Source organism: Phalacrocorax aristotelis, chromosome 2, assembly GCF_949628215.1.
Source record: "Phalacrocorax aristotelis chromosome 2, bGulAri2.1, whole genome shotgun sequence".
NCBI classification, from domain to species: Eukaryota; Metazoa; Chordata; class Aves; order Suliformes; family Phalacrocoracidae; genus Phalacrocorax; species Phalacrocorax aristotelis.
In genome coordinates this window covers 144874752-144893025 of record NC_134277.1, presented here as the reverse complement: position 1 = coordinate 144893025, position 18274 = coordinate 144874752, and the positions used below count along the sequence as shown (strand labels likewise).

The following is an 18274-nucleotide window of genomic DNA, read 5'->3' as shown; positions in this document are numbered from 1 at the left end:
GCGCGCCACTGGCAGCAGCCGCTCCCCGCACGGGCGGCCTGAGACGCGCGCGGGGCGGGGCGCATGCGCGCAGCCGCTAACCCCACCCCCTCCCGCCCTACGCCGCTATGCCGTTGGTCCGCTCGGTGCGCACGCGCCCTTTGACCCGCCCGCCTGCCCCCCACCCGGCGCGCACATGTGCCCTGACGCATGCGCATGCGCCCTGGCGCCGAGCCCCCACCACCCCCGGTGACGTCGGGAGGCGCAGGCGCGCTCCCTCCCCGCCACCCCCGCCCCTCCCGCCGCGCATGCGTGGTCGGCGCAGCCGCCCCTCCCCTCCCCGTCCGGGCGCCGTCGCCCCGCGTCTCTCCGCCCCCTTCCCGCGGCGGCGCCTGCGCGGTGCTCGCGGTCGGTGCGTGGCGTGCGGCGCGGTGGGGGCGGGTGGGGGCGGGGCGGGTATATATAGCGCGCGGCCGGGGCGGCGGCCTCCCCCTTGTCCCCCGGCCGCCGTCGGAGCTGTGTGCGCAGTGCGTGTGCTCCGGACACCCGGACACGCCGGCCCGGCCCCGCCGCACCATTTATTACTAAAAATATAAAAAAAAAAAAATCCAAAAAAATCCAAAAAAAAAAAAACCTTAAAAAAAATAATAATCCTTCCCTCTTTCACCTCCCGTCAACCTTCTGCAACCGGCCGGTTTGATATAAAATAACCCGGTGAAGCGAAGCCCCCCCCGGACCCGGCACAGCCGAGAGGAGACAGAGCGATCCCGATCCCCGCCGAGGCCAGCGCCAGCCGCCGCCGCCGTCACCCCGCCAGGCCCGGCACCGAGCGAGCCAGAACCCGCCCGCCGCCACTCAACAGTCTCCTGCAGCCGTTAAGTTTCGAATCCGCCTCCGGAGCGTGAGCCCCCCCGCCGCCGGCCCTTGCCCTCACGGACCGCCGGGCCGCCGCGGCCTCCTCGCCTCGTCAGCGCCCGCCCCCGCTCCGGGAGACGGCGGCAGGATGAACCCCAGCGCCCCCAGCTACCCCATGGCCTCCCTCTACGTGGGGGATCTGCACCCCGACGTGACGGAGGCCATGCTCTACGAGAAGTTCAGCCCCGCCGGGCCCATCCTCTCCATCCGCGTCTGCAGGGATATGATCACCCGCCGGTCGCTCGGTTATGCCTATGTCAACTTCCAGCAGCCTGCTGACGGTGAGGGGCCGCGGGAAAGGCATGGGATGGGGCGGGAGGGAGCCGGCGGGCGAGGCGGCGGCGTGAGGGGAGCGCCGGGGCGGCCGCCGGCAGAGGAGCCATGTTTCTCCCCCGCCCCCACCAGGGCTTGGCGCCGCCGCCGGCCCGCATCCATTTCCCTCCGATGCCTCCGCTTCCCCTTGCCGGGACGCGGGCGAATTTGGCGCCCCGCGTGGGGGGAGGCTCGCGTGGGGGGGCCACGTCTAGCTGACACGCGGCCCGGGGCCGCCCGCGCCTCGTGGCGGGGAGGGGGGCGGGGGTGGGGGGAGGCGCTTCCGCGTCCGGCCGCCGGCAACCGAGAGCAGCCGCGAGGCCGCGGTGATGGGCGGGAAGGACCCGGGGGCCCCCGCCGGAAGCCTGGGGAGCTGACCCGGGCCGGTACGGCTCCCGGCGGCCGTGGGGAGCGTGGGTGTCTGTGTGTCTATCTGTGTGTGCAGGCGGCTTCTCCACAGGCTGGCACCTCCGTGCGCGGCTGCATCGAGAATCCGAGATGAAGGCTGGCTTGAATAAAACATCCTAGTCATTAGCATCTTTTAGTAACTACGCAGGAGCTGGGTGTGTATTGGGTGATTAAGAGGCCAAAAAGAAGGAAGTAGGACGTACCGGATCGCCTGGTAGTTTCATAGACGTCCAGTCAAACCACAGGCGAAAGCAAAATAAGCTAAAACACCATGTCAGGTCTGTCACGTGTAGGGACGGGATGAAATTACTTGGGCCTCCTATGCTTGCTTTTCATGTAGGAAGCTGTATTCTCATCCCTTTCTCCTAGTAGTAAACTCTACGGCATTCTGTTTCCCAAGCTGTCTTTTTTTATCAAACTTGCTTTATACGACGTGTTGCTGGTTCTCTAAAGTTATGTCTGTAAAGAAACTTTCCATGTAGTTCTGGTCACGTTTGTGCCAAGTTTGGCAAACTGGCTTGTTCTTTTGGAGGGTGTTTGGGTGAAAGATCTGAATGTGACCAGCTCTAAGTTTTGTGGAGTCCAATTAAGAGAATAAATTTGGCCAGCTAGAACATGCTTGATTTCAAGTACAGTTAAGTAAACAGCTTTCTGTTATAATGGTTTTATTTTCAAGCATATGAACGTGAGACATTGGAATTACAAACTTCTCAAGCAATTAGATTAACTGGCTTTCAAGATTGGCTTTAGCGTGTAGCCATTATCAGATCAGACTTTGGTGTACCGATGATATCCGTATGTAGGTAGTAAAAGTTACTGTCTCATCTTTTTAATAGGCAGATATTTCACCTGTTATCAGCTCTCACTTCAGATAGCTTTTAATTTATTCAGCTGTTGTTTAGGATGGGATGGTTTGAATGCTTGTTTTAACATACTTTGCTTTCATTTGATAAAAGCTTACGGCACAGTTTACTCTCAAAGAGAAAAATAAGTGGTTATCACAGTTCAGCACTGCGATATGATAATGTGAAGGCAGAAGTTGAAGGTGATTCAAATGCTTCTCCTTAGTAATGATAGAATTCTGTAAGGGCCGACTTCATCGTTGTCATTAGTCGAGCAACCTGTTCAACCCTGGGCTTTGTGACTTAGTTTGTAATTTGTCAGATGTGGGAACAAAGACAGCTTTTTCACCTGAGCAGTGCGTTGCATTCAGAGTTTGAGAATGTGCCTCTTGCCAAAATGCTGTTACTGCAAATGTTACAAGGGGTTTTTTTGGTCTTTGGGAAGCATGCATGTTTTGTTCTACACCTAGTCCTGTTCAGCTAAAAGTAGTTCTCATCTGTATCAAAGTTGCACCTGGCACGTAGCTGGAAGCACTTGTTTAAAATATACTTAAATTAGTTTGTATGATTAGACTTTTGCAGCTTTTTTAGAATTCTATGTTCTTGGCAAATACCTAGAAAGCATTTGCTGATCTTTTTCATTAATGGATCTGTCTATCCATTTACTGAAACCTTTAAATAGGAGCTCTGAGGATGAATGGTTATTCTTACAGTAGTACTGGTTTTATTTTGATTCCAAACTAGCTGCCTTTTCTTGGCAGCTAGTGTTAGCCTAATTCTTAGCTATGTCTCAGGCTATGCTTATTAAACAGCTAGTAACAACTAGCTGGGGTTTTGAAAAATGTCTTTGAAGGTGTGTTTGACATCACCAGCTGGCTGTAAACTAGGGATCTCAAAGCTCTTCCAAGAACTAATTAGGCCTGATGACACATTTGTGAGGTATGTGCACATTTCATAGTTGTGCCTTTTCTGAATTTGAGTCATAGTCTGGAGTAAAACCCAGACCTTGTTTAGTCACTAAACTGGAAATATTCTTGAGCAATCTGAAACTGCACTTCTCCCTTCAGATTTTTTTGAATGATTATGTTTCCAGGTGTTTATTTTATAGCTATTGCTATGTACGTTTAGCACAGTTTAGCATTAAGCGTATATTCCATGTGATTTTGAAATTGTTACTAAAGAGGGCTGTCCAGTTGCTCGCAACTAAAATGGGAGCTGGTGACTCATTCAATAAAAGCTCCAGCAGAATCAGCAAAAGTTACAGCATGGGTAGGTGTGTCCACTTGGTGACAAGTTAACTGCTGAATGGAATTGCATTCTGCAAACAGCGCGCAGCCTTTTATAGCTGAAGTGTAATGAAAGTAAGCCAGTTTTACTGGTTGTGAATTTTAATGACAGTAGCTTGTACCTGGTTGGAGATGTATTCTAGTAACGTCTTAAAATCTGTTGTGGAATGACAATGTAGTGTTGATTAAGCAGAAATCTTTAAATTTCTGGTACTTCTGCTCCATAGAAGAGGAGAGCTGTTGAGAGTTTCCATGCTGTCCTTGTCTTTCTGGAGAAATTGCATTCGTCTAAGATACGTGCTCAGTATTAGTGGAGAGAGGTAATGTTTCCGAAGGCTAGGACCCACTTTGAGTCAGATGTTTGGGAACTGTGTCCAGGAACACACAGGAGCATCAGGATTATTCTAGAAGCAATTAGCATGTATTAGAAAAGCCTCTTTTCTAGTAAAGGAAGCCCTGTTACTACTTCTGGAACTAATGAACTGTTTGTTGCTGGCACTTTTGCTGGTGCTGGCAGTAATAGTTCTAATGACTTCCAGGGCAATACCAAAGTGTTAGACGTTTCTACTGTGGCCAGTCTGATATCCATGGTTCTTATTTTTCGGCCATCTTTTTTTTTTCTGTTGTAATGTAGAGCCTTCCAGTGCTTTTTGTTTCTCATTATCAGTATCTAGGTTGTATTTTCTCCCTTGCTTAATTTATATTAAAGCTTGTGAAAGCCTTGTTAACGTATTTAAAAGACTGGCAATGCTTATATTTTTTGCAGCTTCAGCTTAAATCTGTTGTTGACTTGCTACTGTCATGTGAATACGGTAATAGTATCAATACATGAGGGTTTTTTTACGAGAAAATGTTAGAAGCCTGTCTTGTTAACTTCTACAGATGTCTTTCAGAGACTATGATATTAAAATTCACTTGTAATCTGAAAACATGGCAAAAAAGGACGTAAAACATTGTGTACCAGCTGAACCAGAGGCTGATGGCAAATTTTCTTTGGCCGTGATATCCAGCAACGTAGCTAAAGATAAAAGCAGCACTTAAAGAAGAAAAACATAAGGGTTTTCACAATGGGATTGGCCCTTGGTCCTTCTCCTAAGAAAAGCAATTAACTGATGTAGTTACTGTTTTCAAACTAATACCAAATCCATTTCAGCCTTGTTAACATCACATTGCTCTGCTCTATGCAAAGCGAGTTCATACCAATGAGTGTGGCTTCAGGTATTTATTGGGACTTTCTTCAGTGTTCTTCCAGATGTGCAGGAACGATGAAAAGGAGCTGATGTGGGAGATCATAAAATGTGTCTGCCATACTTGAGAACTGTTGCTCTTTCTTCCTTAAATACCTTTATGAATTAAAACATCACAGACATGTCATGTTGCTTTGATGGGACGTATGAAAACTGAAGAAGTCTTGATAATTCCCTATCTAAATACACTGAGAACTTACATTCAGGCTTTGAAAAGTTAGTTGTGGAGTTCTACTGGAAAAACTGCTTCACTGGAGAAACAAAACCTGGGTTACACTACTTTGTTTTGCTGTCTTAATGTTTGCTCCTTCATTGAGCTTGTATGTATTTTGTCATAAGCTTTTAATATATACATATAATTTCAGATTTTCAAAATTAAGTAAGTGCTAGTTTTAAATATCTTTGAGCTGTTCCTTGCCCTGAAGTGCATCACAGATCTTTTTTGTCACTAAGGAAGGAGTTGTATGGAACAGCTGCCTGAACCAGGCTTGAACTCCACCTAGCAAAGAAATTTTGTCAGTTTAGGGGGATTGGTGATTTAGGACTTCTATTGTTAATGTTTATAAAAGGCCTCATGTAGGCACATGCTGTGCCCCTAAAAATATTCTTATTGGTACAATATATATCTATGTGATGTGGGAGTGGTCAGCTGATTGTTACAAATGCGAAAACTCTTCGTCCTGTGGAATAGGTAGTAACTGTCATCCCTCAATATGTTTTCTCCTGTCACTGTACCATATTTTCATGATGGGGTCCAATCCTTTAGGCTATTGGGTTTTCTACAGCTTGTTTAGCTGACTTGTGCTCCTTCCTGTCTCCTGAGCAAGCACAGCTTTTGCTGAGGAGTTTTTGCTAGTTTTTACTTGCATAAAACGGAGTGAGGGTTATTTACATTGGAGGCTTGGGTTGGCATCTTGGTGCTACTGGACTTAAAATAGTGAAAATTTTATGGAGCATTGCACTTCAAATGCTATTTGTGTCCTTATTAAGATAACTTTAGCATTTCTTACTAACTCCATGATGTTTTTCCAGCTGAAAGAGCTTTGGATACCATGAACTTTGATGTCATTAAAGGCAAACCAGTGCGCATCATGTGGTCTCAGCGCGATCCATCTCTACGCAAAAGTGGTGTAGGAAATATCTTCATCAAAAACTTGGACAAATCAATTGATAACAAAGCTTTGTATGACACATTTTCTGCTTTTGGAAACATCCTATCTTGTAAGGTTAGTGGAAAATTATTTCTGCGTTTAATGGTTTGACACAAAAAACTCAATTTACGCTGGAAACACTCCATGGGTATTACAACAGGGTTTTTTCTTTAATAGGTGGTATGTGATGAAAATGGATCCAAGGGTTATGGATTTGTACATTTTGAGACACAAGAAGCTGCAGAAAGAGCTATTGAAAAAATGAATGGTATGCTGCTTAATGACCGCAAAGTGTAAGTACATAAATGCGTAGCTGGGGATCAACAGACTGAAGTTCATTTTGCAGCGGACAAATATTTAAGGCTTACCTAGAAAAGACAGGTGGTTCTAAAAACTTCTAATTTTAAAGAGGATTTAGAATTTTAGTGCTAGGAATACGATGCATTGTGTCACCTGCCTATTCTAAAGGCAGAATAAGTTCAGAAAATGCTAATAATGGAGTCTAGGGAAAAAAATTTGTTCTATTAGTTGTTTTACAAGCTAATGCTGTAATCAGGATTTGGGAACTTCTGTGGTTTTCTGATCTTACTAGTCTGAGATAAAATACAATCCATTGGGTATTCTGAATAATACTTCATTTATAAGAGTTGTGGGATAGGTATGTTACCCATTTTTTGGATGAAACTTAAAGTTCTAGAGTTACGCAGTCCTGAATAGGGGTCAGATTACACTAATGTCTTTACATGAATGTCTCTTATTAGGTATATCTAGGAAATAGGAGTAGAGAATAAAACTGAGAGACATAATGTTCTAAACATTTTTGCTGTTCTATACGGTAGGGAGAAAAGTTACTTGTCTACTTGGTTAGTGATATCTAGGCTTGAGGCAGGGCCGAGTGCCTCACAGCTATGCCTAAGGGACCATTATGGTATTTGGTATAGTTGTAAAAGAATAGCTCTGTAAATCCTTGAGAGGTTTTGGAAAAAGAAAACAGAAATCAGCATCAGCTTACCGTCATGCATTATTTTTGCATGCAGAGATGGATGGATCAAGCCACATACAGGGAGAACTTATATTTCAAAACTTTAGTTTTCCTGCTTGTTCTGCGCTTGACTGGGGTACTGTGGATGTTTTTACTCAGCTTCCATCTTTATGCAACTTTTTTAAATTAGTAAAAAAGGTCAGCATGTAGTCATAAAAGCACGTGATTTATATAAACTTTGGTAAAATACATCATGTTAGTTAATTTTCCTTTGAATTTCCATTCAGGCAAGGTTTTTAAAAGTGAATTCAAGTACTTCACTCACTATCAAAATCTAAAGGATAAATTGCACTATCATTTTTACATCCTTGTTGCTATAAATTGGGTGAAGTCAAAGTTTAAGAAAACGCTGAGTTACTGTATGCTACTTAATTGGATTTGTCAGATTTGGAGCTACAAAGTTGGACAATATGATTCAAGAGCAAAATGGTCAGAAATCAGTGTTAGCCATGTGACGCCTGCACTTCCTTGGGTTGCGGTGTTTTGTTCAGCTTCTGTTCTTTCTCTGATGGTATGAACTGACCTTTGGTGTTCCCAGCCAATTTGCAATGGCATTTGACTGAAGAGCAGGTTGAACTCTTCATTCTTCTATGCCTATTAAAAAAAAAACCAACAAAAACACAAATCAAACAAAAGTCTTGCTGTGGTATAGGCTGGAGAGGTGTGTAAGGGAGTGGGGGGAGGTTAGTTAAATACTCCTTGCTTAAAAATTGGATCAGAGAACAGTAACTGCTTTAAGGCTGCCAATTTTTTAGTATGGCAGAGGGATTATGCTGATATCTAGAATTTCTGTTTAGCCACTGTACTTATTACTCTTTCCCATTGTCCAGCTCCTGTTGTCAAAGGCTGTTTTATAAGAGTGAACAATCTCGCCAATGGCTTGAAGGCATATTTATGCCAGTAATGGTGATAAGCACACTGATGTAGCAAGGACAGTGAAATTGTTTTTCTGATGGAGTTCTGTTGTAAATATTTTATCTAAAGAATTTCATGCCTATAATGAACAATGATTAAGAATAAAATTTGATGCCAGAGGATAAAAGTAAATTTTCAAACCTTGACAGACTCCTTTAATCTACACTATTCTGTTCTCCTGCAACTAGATTTGTTGGAAGGTTTAAATCTCGCAAGGAACGTGAGGCAGAGCTTGGAGCCAGAGCAAAGGAATTCACCAATGTTTACATCAAGAATTTCGGAGAAGACATGGATGATGAGAGACTTAAGGAACTCTTTGGCAAGTTTGGTAATGTCTTAAACTTTATATAAATGAGTGAACTTCAGTTTACTACTTATATCTTATCTGTACAGTACCTTATAGTACAAGGAATCAGCTGGCTGTCTGATGTTGATTTAAGAAAATAAAAATTAAAGGTACTGAAAAGTTGATACTTAATTCCAATTTCAGATTCAAAGTGCAGTAATACCACTCAGAATTCTAAATATGCAGAACAGCGTACGTAATCCTGCCATCAGAATTGTTTCCAATAATCTGAAAATGTGTCCAAATAATCTTTTGAATGGGTTTTGCAAATTCTTTTAAGTTGCAAATAGAAGTGTTTTTCTCTTTCAGTACAGATTGATGTTATGAATTCTCTACAGGATACATGACAAATGAGTTTGCTATTGCTTTCATTGACCTGCAGACTTTTCTTTATTCAGAGTATCTCTGCTTTCATTATTTGGTTGCATTGTGGTGGTTGTCCTAATATGAAATTATAGAGAACTTTTCCATTGGCAGGCTATTTGGTTCTGTCTTGAACCTCAGTTATGCATGGGGCAAAATTATGGCAGGCATATGATCATGATCTAGCAATATATATGATGTGTCACCATTGAAATAGGAAGTGGCAAACTGATTAATTCAGTTACAGATTGTTACACTGGTTTATAGGGCACATCTATTTTCAGCCTCAGCTTTTGTATTTTCTTGCCTCCGTGCTTTTGCTGTTCTCCAGTGGACATCATGTAAAGCAGGACAAAGCCTTGTATACTCTTGTATACTCTATAACAGCCCTAAGCAGCATTTACAGGAAATTCCTTTTCACTATTGGAAGCATCTATGGTCAAAACAGTGGCAAATTTAGCTGCTAATATCTGTCTCAATTGAGTCTGTGAACTGCAATTTTTCAAAGGTTTGGAACTGATGAACTGGGATGACCTTTCACCAGGATAAATGGTGAAGCACATGCCTAACAGAAAGGCCTCCTCCAACTTTCAGTACCTATTTCAAAGGATGGAAGCACTAATGCTTTTTAAATGTTGTAATTTTTAATGAGAAAAACAGTTTCATTCACTACCCCATTTTGGTTGAAAGTACAGGAGGAGAGAAATAAATGCTTGAGGGTATGGTTTAGTGGTGGACATGGCAGTAATAGGTTAGCAGCTGGACTCGATCTTAAGGGTCTTTTCCAACCTTAACAATTCTATGATTCTAAATTCAGCATGGCAGGCTTCAGCCGTAACGGCTGAATTTCAGCATCAGGGCACATTAGCAGTTTTATATTAATGGGTGATGTTTACTAGATACTATGGTTGGTGCAGGAGTCCTTTGTAATACAAGTGAAACAAACTAAATGTTAAGACTTGCAAACAGGATGTTCAAAATGTGAAGAGAAGACGTTCTATGTACGAAGCGTAAGTATTTCATTCTCTTTTTAGGTCCTGCCCTAAGTGTGAAAGTTATGACTGATGAGAGTGGAAAATCCAAAGGCTTTGGCTTCGTTAGTTTTGAAAGACATGAAGATGCCCAGAAAGTAAGCTTTTGGACTTCACTTTAGGAATTCTGTAACTGAGACCTGAATAATACGTTTCATTGAGTGATTTGAAATCTTGTGAATTCATTAAGGGTTTTTAATTGGTCAAGAACACTGCAAAAACAGGTGTCTGCTTCCTAAATGACTTAGCATAGTTTCTGTCATTTAGAATGCTTTCTAACAAGCAAATGTCAGTTGATCTGAGGAGCCTATTAAGTCAAGATACTCTGAGACAGCTGGGACTAGTGTAGAAATGGGTAATCTTGAATAATTTAATAACCTGCTGGAGTTGGGCTTTTAAAGGTCTCAACGAGATTTGGACTCCCTCATGCTAGGCAGCATGCAAGCGTAGCAAATAATTACATCTCTGCAAAACCCAGATGAATCATTGGATCCAATATGGTTGCACAAAACATTTGTGCAAGGCAGAAAGGATTGTGTTTTCAAACTTCAGCAGTGCAAAGTCAGCAGGGAAGTTTTATGGAGCATGTTTGGCACAGCTATAAGAAAACAGTCGTAGAGCCCTGTGATGTTGCTTTTACTCTGAAGGGTACCTTTGGAAGAAGGGTCATTTTAATTTGTTTGTGTCTCTAACATGCCAGTGTGCTGTATAACTTAATTCTTTGTCAGTTGGTTGCTTTGATGTGTCAGTTGACTGTGGCAGTAGGGACATAGCATCAGAAGAAAAACTCATCACAGAACAAACCAGGGCAGCAAACGAAGTTTGCTTTTCAAAAGGCATTTCGGTGATTTGTCAGTACTGCAAGTGTACAAACAAGGGATTAGAACAAATCCTGTCTGTCTTAACATCTACATTGTTCAGTCTTGCATACATTCATAGATGAATTGTTTCTTTTACAGTAATCAGAATCACATGTTGGGTGTTTTAAATAACAAAATTTTAATATCTCAGTAAATCTGTGTTTAATGGCTTTGATTCTGAAGGTATACAGTAAGCTGGTGACTTATAGTTTTAAATTAATTGACTAAATCTGTGCCAGAGTTTTAATATCTTAATAGTTGTAACTTGAAACAGCATAAAGGAAAAAAATTTAATATTTTCATACTCTTTAAGTATTTTCTTAAGAAAATATTAAAATTCTTTTTAAAAGCCATATATGCCAACTGTAGCTTAACATATAGTATAAGAAAATCTGCTAGATGCTACAGTTTCAGATGTTGCTTTTAAAAACAAGTCAAATGTGTGAATTAGAGCTTTTCAACTTAATTTGCTTTCTTTTTTCTGCCTTTAGCAAGATGAGGCTGGAGAAATAGTTCTTCATTATGTGACTTGATTTATTTTTTGCCAACTTGATATAAGAAAAGTTCTTTGCATCCTTTGTGACTTTTCTTAACTGGACAGAAACACACTCGGAAAGCAATTTCCATTTCACTTAAGCAGGGGAAGTATTGGGGTATTTGTTTCCACTAGTGATATTTGAGATGGATCGCCTCTTTTTCTGGAATCCTTATGTAACTTTTCGTATTTGAATTACATTTTTCTGGATGCCTGAAAAAACATTGGAATACAAAGCACTTCTAACTTCTTGTTTGTTAATGAAGGCTGTAGATGAGATGAATGGGAAAGAGCTCAATGGGAAACAAATCTATGTTGGCCGGGCTCAGAAAAAGGTGGAAAGACAGACGGAGCTGAAGCGCAAGTTTGAACAAATGAAGCAGGACAGGATCACCAGATACCAGGTTCAGTTTTAATTCAAGAATAACAACTTTATTCTATGATATTTTTAGATTTACCCAGGTCACTTGCTTTCAGAAATAACTTGCCTTTTCTTTAGGGTGTAAACCTTTATGTGAAAAATCTTGATGATGGGATTGATGATGAGCGTCTTCGAAAAGAATTCTCCCCATTTGGTACAATCACTAGTGCAAAGGTAAAGTAAAGATTGTGCTCATCCTTTCTCTGAAAACGAACAGTGATTCTTCACCAAGGAAGAGTAATTTATTTCATTGACTAACAGATGTGATCGAGTCACTTACCACTGCCACTATATATGCGGGTATCTGCTTTCTTGATTATTGTACATCTCAGGTTAAATGCATATGATCATCCTTTCTTGAGATAAACTGAGTGCTGATATTAATGTGAGAAAAAAATATTTTTGGTGCAATAATGTGCTCGTTATTACCTCACTGAGATTTTCATCAGTATTCAGTAAATAGCAAGTTATTAATTAAGCATTCTGTTCCTTCTTATAAATCATTTTAGTAAAACCTGTGGTCTCACTTCTATTAAGCTGAAAAACACTCTTGCGAGTTGAGTGGATATGACATTCTTTTGTTTTAAAACTAAATTTTGTGCTGACAGGTCATGATGGAAGGTGGCCGCAGCAAAGGATTTGGATTTGTATGCTTTTCATCACCAGAAGAAGCCACCAAAGCTGTCACAGAAATGAATGGTAGAATTGTGGCTACTAAACCATTATATGTAGCTCTAGCCCAGCGTAAAGAAGAGCGCCAAGCTCATCTCACCAACCAGTATATGCAGAGAATGGCAAGTGTAAGAGCTGTACCTAATCCTGTAATCAACCCTTACCAACCAGCACCTCCTTCAGGTTACTTCATGGCAGCTATCCCACAGGTACGTGTAGAGATGAGTAACTGAATGGTTTGTACTGTATATAAAATCTGTTCAGATTTAACAGTAAATGTAACTATTAGCATGTCTGTAATTTCAGCACTCTAATGTCATAGCAGAAAGGTGAGGGACTGTTCAGTGTACCCTTCAAAGATAACAAAGTCACGCAATGTTTTTATATTTGACAGACTCAGAACCGTGCTGCATACTATCCTACTAATCAACTCGCTCAACTTGCTAGACCTAGTCCTCGCTGGACTGCTCAGGGTGCCAGACCTCATCGTAAGTCACTTCTTTACCTCTTTCCAGTGATTGCAGTAAACTCCATAGCATTTACCTTTGCACCTTGTATGTAATGAAAATATATTCAAATTTCATGGCATTACAGTATCAGTCTTCTCTTTGTCGTATTAGTGGTGTTACTTCTGAACTCTTTTCACCATTCGGTGTTTCAGCGTGTAACTTAATTTATTTTCTCTAAAACATAGCATTCCAAAACATGCCTGGTGCTATCCGCCCAGCAGCACCCAGACCACCATTTAGCACCATGAGACCAGCTTCCTCACAAGTTCCACGAGTCATGTCAACACAACGTGTTGGTGAGTTTTGTTTATGCAAACTTTAAGTATTAGACTTCTTTAATTTTGCTGATTCAGAATAATCGCTCAAATGCATTTCTAAGTTCAGTATTGTGTGGTAACACTTCCCTCCTTTTCTGGCTCTTGCTTCAAATATTGTCCCAGCAGAGACACCTGCTGTGGTCCCATTTCTTCAGGATGGAGCACTACTTCTTTTGGTGTGCATTTTAATAATACTACATGACAGCTTCTGCCATTTCTAAGCATCATCATGGCAATTGTAATGATAGGTTATATGTAGAAATATTGAGATGATAGAATTTTAGTTCTTACTATTTGTCATAGAATTCTGTGAGCCAGTGTCATGTATGCAGAATCTGCAAATCACTGAGTGAACCAGAACTAATTGTAACGGAGTCTTAATTCTCACTGAATGTATTAGACAGTAGTATGTTCTAGCTATCTGCTTTGTGAAAGTATCTTTTTTAGGATGACTATTGACATAGTGTGCTCAGGAAATCAAGTGTCCTTTGAGGTTAAAATGAAGTTAAATTAATACTCCACTAAAGTGAATGTTTTCTCACAGATCTTTTTTCCAATAGCGTCTAAGAAAAGCAGTGCATTAGTGAAGTGACTCAAAGTAACATCCAGTAAATTTTGAGCTTTGAACCTTCAGATACGACTAGTGATGTGACAGTTGACAATACTACTGAGATGACTCTATAATAAAATACCTAAATTAGTTATTCTGTTTGGGCTGGTTTGGTTCTCTTTTTGTAACTTGTACAGTGTAGGCTAAATAAAAAAATGAATTATTCACATACTCAATTCTGTTATTTTTTTTCAGCTAATACATCAACACAAACAATGGGTCCACGTCCTGCAGCAGCTGCTACTGCAGCTACTCCTGCTGTACGCACAGTACCACAATACAAATACGCTGCAGGTGTTCGTAATCCTCAGCAGCATCTTAATACACAGCCGCAGGTTGCTATGCAGCAGGTATGTAATTTTAGGAACTGGTCCATGCTTCTGGTGTTTTTTGTAGAGGAAGGAGGAGGGTGCTTATGATTAAGAGTTGTCTTTGTTATTCTAGAATTCAGGCTCTGCACTGTGGCAGCAGTGTTGCAGCCGTGGGGTTTTAAGTATATTTCAAGTTCACCCAGAACAGGGTGTGATCCTGTGTTACTTCATGTTTTCCAGTTCCTTGATATCTTAGCCTGAATTCTCCTGGTGTTTGCTCCACAATGGTGCAGTTGATACCAGTTTCCAGCATCACTCAGCTTTAACCAGCACTATTTGATTAAATTGACTTAGTTGTAATTTCTTCCATGTTTCTGACAGTGTAGGCATTTTTTATGATGAGTTGTGGAACGTTGGGTATTTGAAGCCTAATTATGAACTAGAATTTAATTTTGAAATGGTGTTAAATCAATTTGCAGCCTGCTGTCCATGTGCAAGGTCAGGAACCCTTGACTGCTTCCATGTTGGCTTCTGCTCCTCCACAAGAACAAAAGCAGATGTTAGGTATGTACATGATACCTCTCTCTATGCCTTGTAGCAGAAGGACAGTCAAAGCACTCTTTTATCAAACTTAAAATGCAGAATAAATAGGTTTAGCTGTAGAACAAGGTGTTTGTTCCCCTTTTCCCTTGAATCTAGGCTGTTTGTCAGATGAGATTTGTCACTGAGTAACATTTTTCTCTCTAGGTGAACGTCTATTTCCTCTCATTCAAAGCATGCACCCTACTCTGGCGGGTAAGATCACTGGTATGTTGTTGGAGATTGACAACTCTGAACTCCTCCACATGCTCGAGTCTCCTGAGTCTCTTCGTTCGAAGGTAGGTGGACTTCTGCCTTACACATGTTTTATCAGTAGTTAAGTCTACACTGATTTAACAGGTGTTTATGCTGACACAGTGGAGCAGTGGCCGAGGGTGAGAAGTCAGAATACCCTCTTTCAGAGGGTGGCAGCAGCTTACATGAAACACGTTTCAATTATACATGCAAACCTAAATATACAGAAATTGCTACGCTTCCTTTATTAATTTTTCTTCTTTACTTAACAGGTTGATGAAGCTGTAGCCGTACTACAAGCCCACCAAGCTAAAGAGGCTGCTCAAAAGGCAGTTAATAATCCCACTGGGGTTCCAAGTGTTTAATAAGTAAGTTTTCTGAGCATTGTAGTTTTACAGGTTGACTGGGGCGATTGTCCTTAGTCTATAGCCTTATAAGCAGTATGCTTCCAGGCTCTGTATCATTTGCAGCCACAGAAAGTAGCAGCTGTGGTCACAGTTGTAAACGAATTTTGTCCTCAGTCCTGTTGTCCAGTTCTGTCACTCTTGGTTAGCAAATGCTAATGACGTGTCTGGCATATTTAGCTGGAGTTAAAGCATGGTTTTTAACAGCATAGTTAGCTGGAATTAGTTCTAGGCATGTGTGCACAAATTGGCAGTTCTGTCAAATGCTACTATTCATACTGTTGTTCAAGAGGAACTTGTGGAATTGAAATAAGCTTGAAACAATACTCCAACCATTTTTCCTTAGAAATTAAATAGCTTATTTGCACTATAACTTGTCTATACTTGCCAAAATCTAAAATTACACAACTAGAAACGAAACTACATATTGTCTTGACTTCACATTTTGGTGAATTTATCTTTTATGTTAATTAAAATACTGATTTTCTTTATTGCCTTCTCTGGGTTCAGTATCTTAATCGTGCATGACAGGCAGAGGCAGAAGATGGTAGCTTTACAATTTTGAAAGGGGAAAATGTGATGGAGTTGAGGATAATACAGGAGTCTGCTCTCTGTTCAGTCCAGTTAGGTTTCGCCTGTATATGAACTTTCCACTTTTATAGCTATCAGTTGAAGACGCCTGCTTTAACATTTGATCACTTAAAATTTTCTTTTTTCTTGCTCTTTTCATTTCTGCAACCTCCCTTTTGGAGGCAGAATTTGAGTCATATTTTTTCCACACTACTTCGTTGTTTTTTTTTTTTTGCTAGTGACGCTTTCATACTGGAGCTAAACAAGTGCTGAATAAGTTCTTTGTCCTAAACTAAGATGCCCAAATTTTGAGACCATTACTCCATGTGCTCCGTGATGTTTTAGTAATTGGAAATTGAAAATGCTACTAGTGTAGTTATTTGATGAGCCCTGGTATGCTGGCCCTAAGAGTAGAGGAGACCTGCAGTCAAGTTAGTTACAGTAACAAATTACTGCGCATGGCCGCTGTCTAAGGCCATGCTGTGCCAGAGTACTGTTTAGTTCTAGAGTCGGTTTTATTAAGTATCACAGACTTGGGATACTTCACTTTCATGTCTCTAAAAAGTGGGGGGTAACTCTGATCCACTGTTTGTGAAGAACTTTGATATAGTTGATACTGCAAAAGCCCGAAGTGCTATTGGGCTTTCAGTTGCAGAAAGCGTGTCAGAAAACAAGGTGCTAACATCACTGTTTTTGTTTGCAGGAAGATCCGGGACTACAATCTAGAACTTCGCTTCACCGAAGAAAAAAAAATCTAAACATGGAAAAACTATTAAATATTGAGAAAAACATTGCAAAATATAAAATAAATAAAAAAAGGAAAGGAAACTTTGAAGCTTATGTACAGAGCAACGCCGGGGCTAGCAAAACAAATGCTAGTCCTAGATTACTTATTGATTTAAAATTTAAAAAAAATAGTAAAATAAAAAATACAAATTAATGTTTTATAAACCCGGGGGAAAAGAATTTTCAGCACAGTACAAAAATTTAAAGCATTCCTTTCTTTAATTTTGTAATTCTTTACTGTGGAAAAGCTCAGAATATCACTGCTGTTTTAGTTGACAGTGAGAATTGATAGCTGAGCAAAGAAACGTAATTTGGATTATAAAATTCTTGGTTTAATAAAAATTCCTTAAACACTGACTGACTTGTGATGGCTTCTTCTCTACAGTGTACTTCTGGTAAGGTTGTTATTCAGAATACCAAGTTAGAATCCCATTCTGTAGTATGTTTTAGCAGTTTCTAGAGATTAGCCTGCATTTAGCCACCTGTTACTGATAATATAAACATAGGCATTAAAACAAATTTAAAAAGCAGCTAGATCCATATCTGGATTTTAAGTCCTTAATAGCATGATGTCTGGGCTCTTGTCATTGTCTAGTTAGGAGGAGACCTTTAAATACCCAACCTTGAGATGAGCAGTAAGAAATGTCATCCCGTCTGACCACCTGCACGTGGTGTTTGTTCTCACAGGTTCTGGTGGAAAGAACAGTCTCTGCATAGGCCTCTGGCTGTGTCTTTAGATGGCTAATGATCCCTGAGATGGAGGCAGAGTCGTATGGATATAGGTGAATGAGCAAGTGTTGTCTGCAGTAGGCAGTGTTGCAAAATTCTGGTACTGTGAGCGTATGAACACAAGGTATTCCTAGAACAAAACGGGCAAGGCTTCAGGTGGTAATGTATTAAAGGTTGAATGCATAGTAACCAAAAGATCACACTTTTACACAGTAAAAATCCTTCTGTGGACAGGACCACTTGATCCTCCCGAGTCAGATATTTCTAATGCTGAGTTCCCTAACAAGTGAATGCCCACTGTTAGTTTTTTTGTTTTCCTCTGTTAGTAAGAACCAATTAGTTTAATTTTATCTTTGCTACATTTTGGGTTTTTTAATGTGCTGAACAAATCCTCATCAAGTGTGCAATACCATAGAAATAATCCTGTCTTCACTCGGGGCTGATGGGACCTTCAGGTCAGCTTTTCTGTCAGTCACTAAAAGGAGCATCCAAGCAAATGACCTATGGCAGCAGAAGTGAGAAGAGCCAACACTAGCAAATGAGCTGTTCAGTTTGCTACAGGACCTTACTGAGGTTGAGAGTTTTGCAGGATTAAAACTCTTAAATGCATAACTCAGAGCATTGAGCTTTTCTTGTAAAACTTTCACTGTGTAAGTTAGATACATTGAAGTTGTCCATCTACAGATGGATTAGCCTACAGCTGCTGCCTTGCTTTTTCTCCCTTCCTTTAAGGGAATGCTGTCTGCAGACTTGCAGAATGAGAGGCATTTTCTACTGAGTTTAGCCTGTAATTGGCTCTGTAAACTGCTAAGTCAAAACTGATAATGCAGGGGGAGAAAGGAAGCGGTGGAGATGGCACCTCCTCCATATACAGAGAAA

At 41.0% G+C, this 18274-nt stretch overlaps 1 protein-coding gene across 2 annotated transcripts; it reads left to right on the top strand.

The window, feature by feature from the left end:
- The first annotated feature begins 422 nt into the window (after positions 1 to 422).
- On the top strand, positions 423 to 17023 carry PABPC1 (poly(A) binding protein cytoplasmic 1). Of its 2 annotated transcripts, none has more exons than XM_075085515.1 (15): positions 423 to 1175; positions 6022 to 6215; positions 6318 to 6433; positions 8286 to 8416; positions 9841 to 9935; positions 11499 to 11636; positions 11732 to 11827; positions 12262 to 12534; positions 12720 to 12813; positions 13020 to 13130; positions 13957 to 14111; positions 14552 to 14636; positions 14820 to 14950; positions 15179 to 15274; positions 16584 to 17023. In XM_075085515.1, the coding sequence occupies exons 1-14, from the start codon at positions 983 to 985 to the stop codon at positions 15269 to 15271; spliced, it is 1905 nt and encodes a 634-aa protein (XP_074941616.1). In that variant the 5' UTR covers positions 423 to 982; the 3' UTR covers positions 15272 to 15274; positions 16584 to 17023. The 2 variants fall into 2 exon arrangements, with proteins under 2 accessions (XP_074941616.1, XP_074941615.1); XM_075085514.1 differs by having other exon boundaries at positions 8286 to 8425.
- Positions 17024 to 18274: the final 1251 nt, after the last annotated feature.

Coding starts and splice junctions, on each gene's coding strand:
- PABPC1 (XM_075085514.1), top strand. CDS start 983: ATGAACCCCAGCGCCCCCAGCTACCCCATGGCCTCCCTCTACGTGGGG. Junction 6,216..6,317: donor GAAACATCCTATCTTGTAAG/GTTAGTGGAAAA, acceptor TTTCTTTAATAG/GTGGTATGTGATGAAAATGG. Junction 11,637..11,731: donor ACAGGATCACCAGATACCAG/GTTCAGTTTTAA, acceptor CCTTTTCTTTAG/GGTGTAAACCTTTATGTGAA.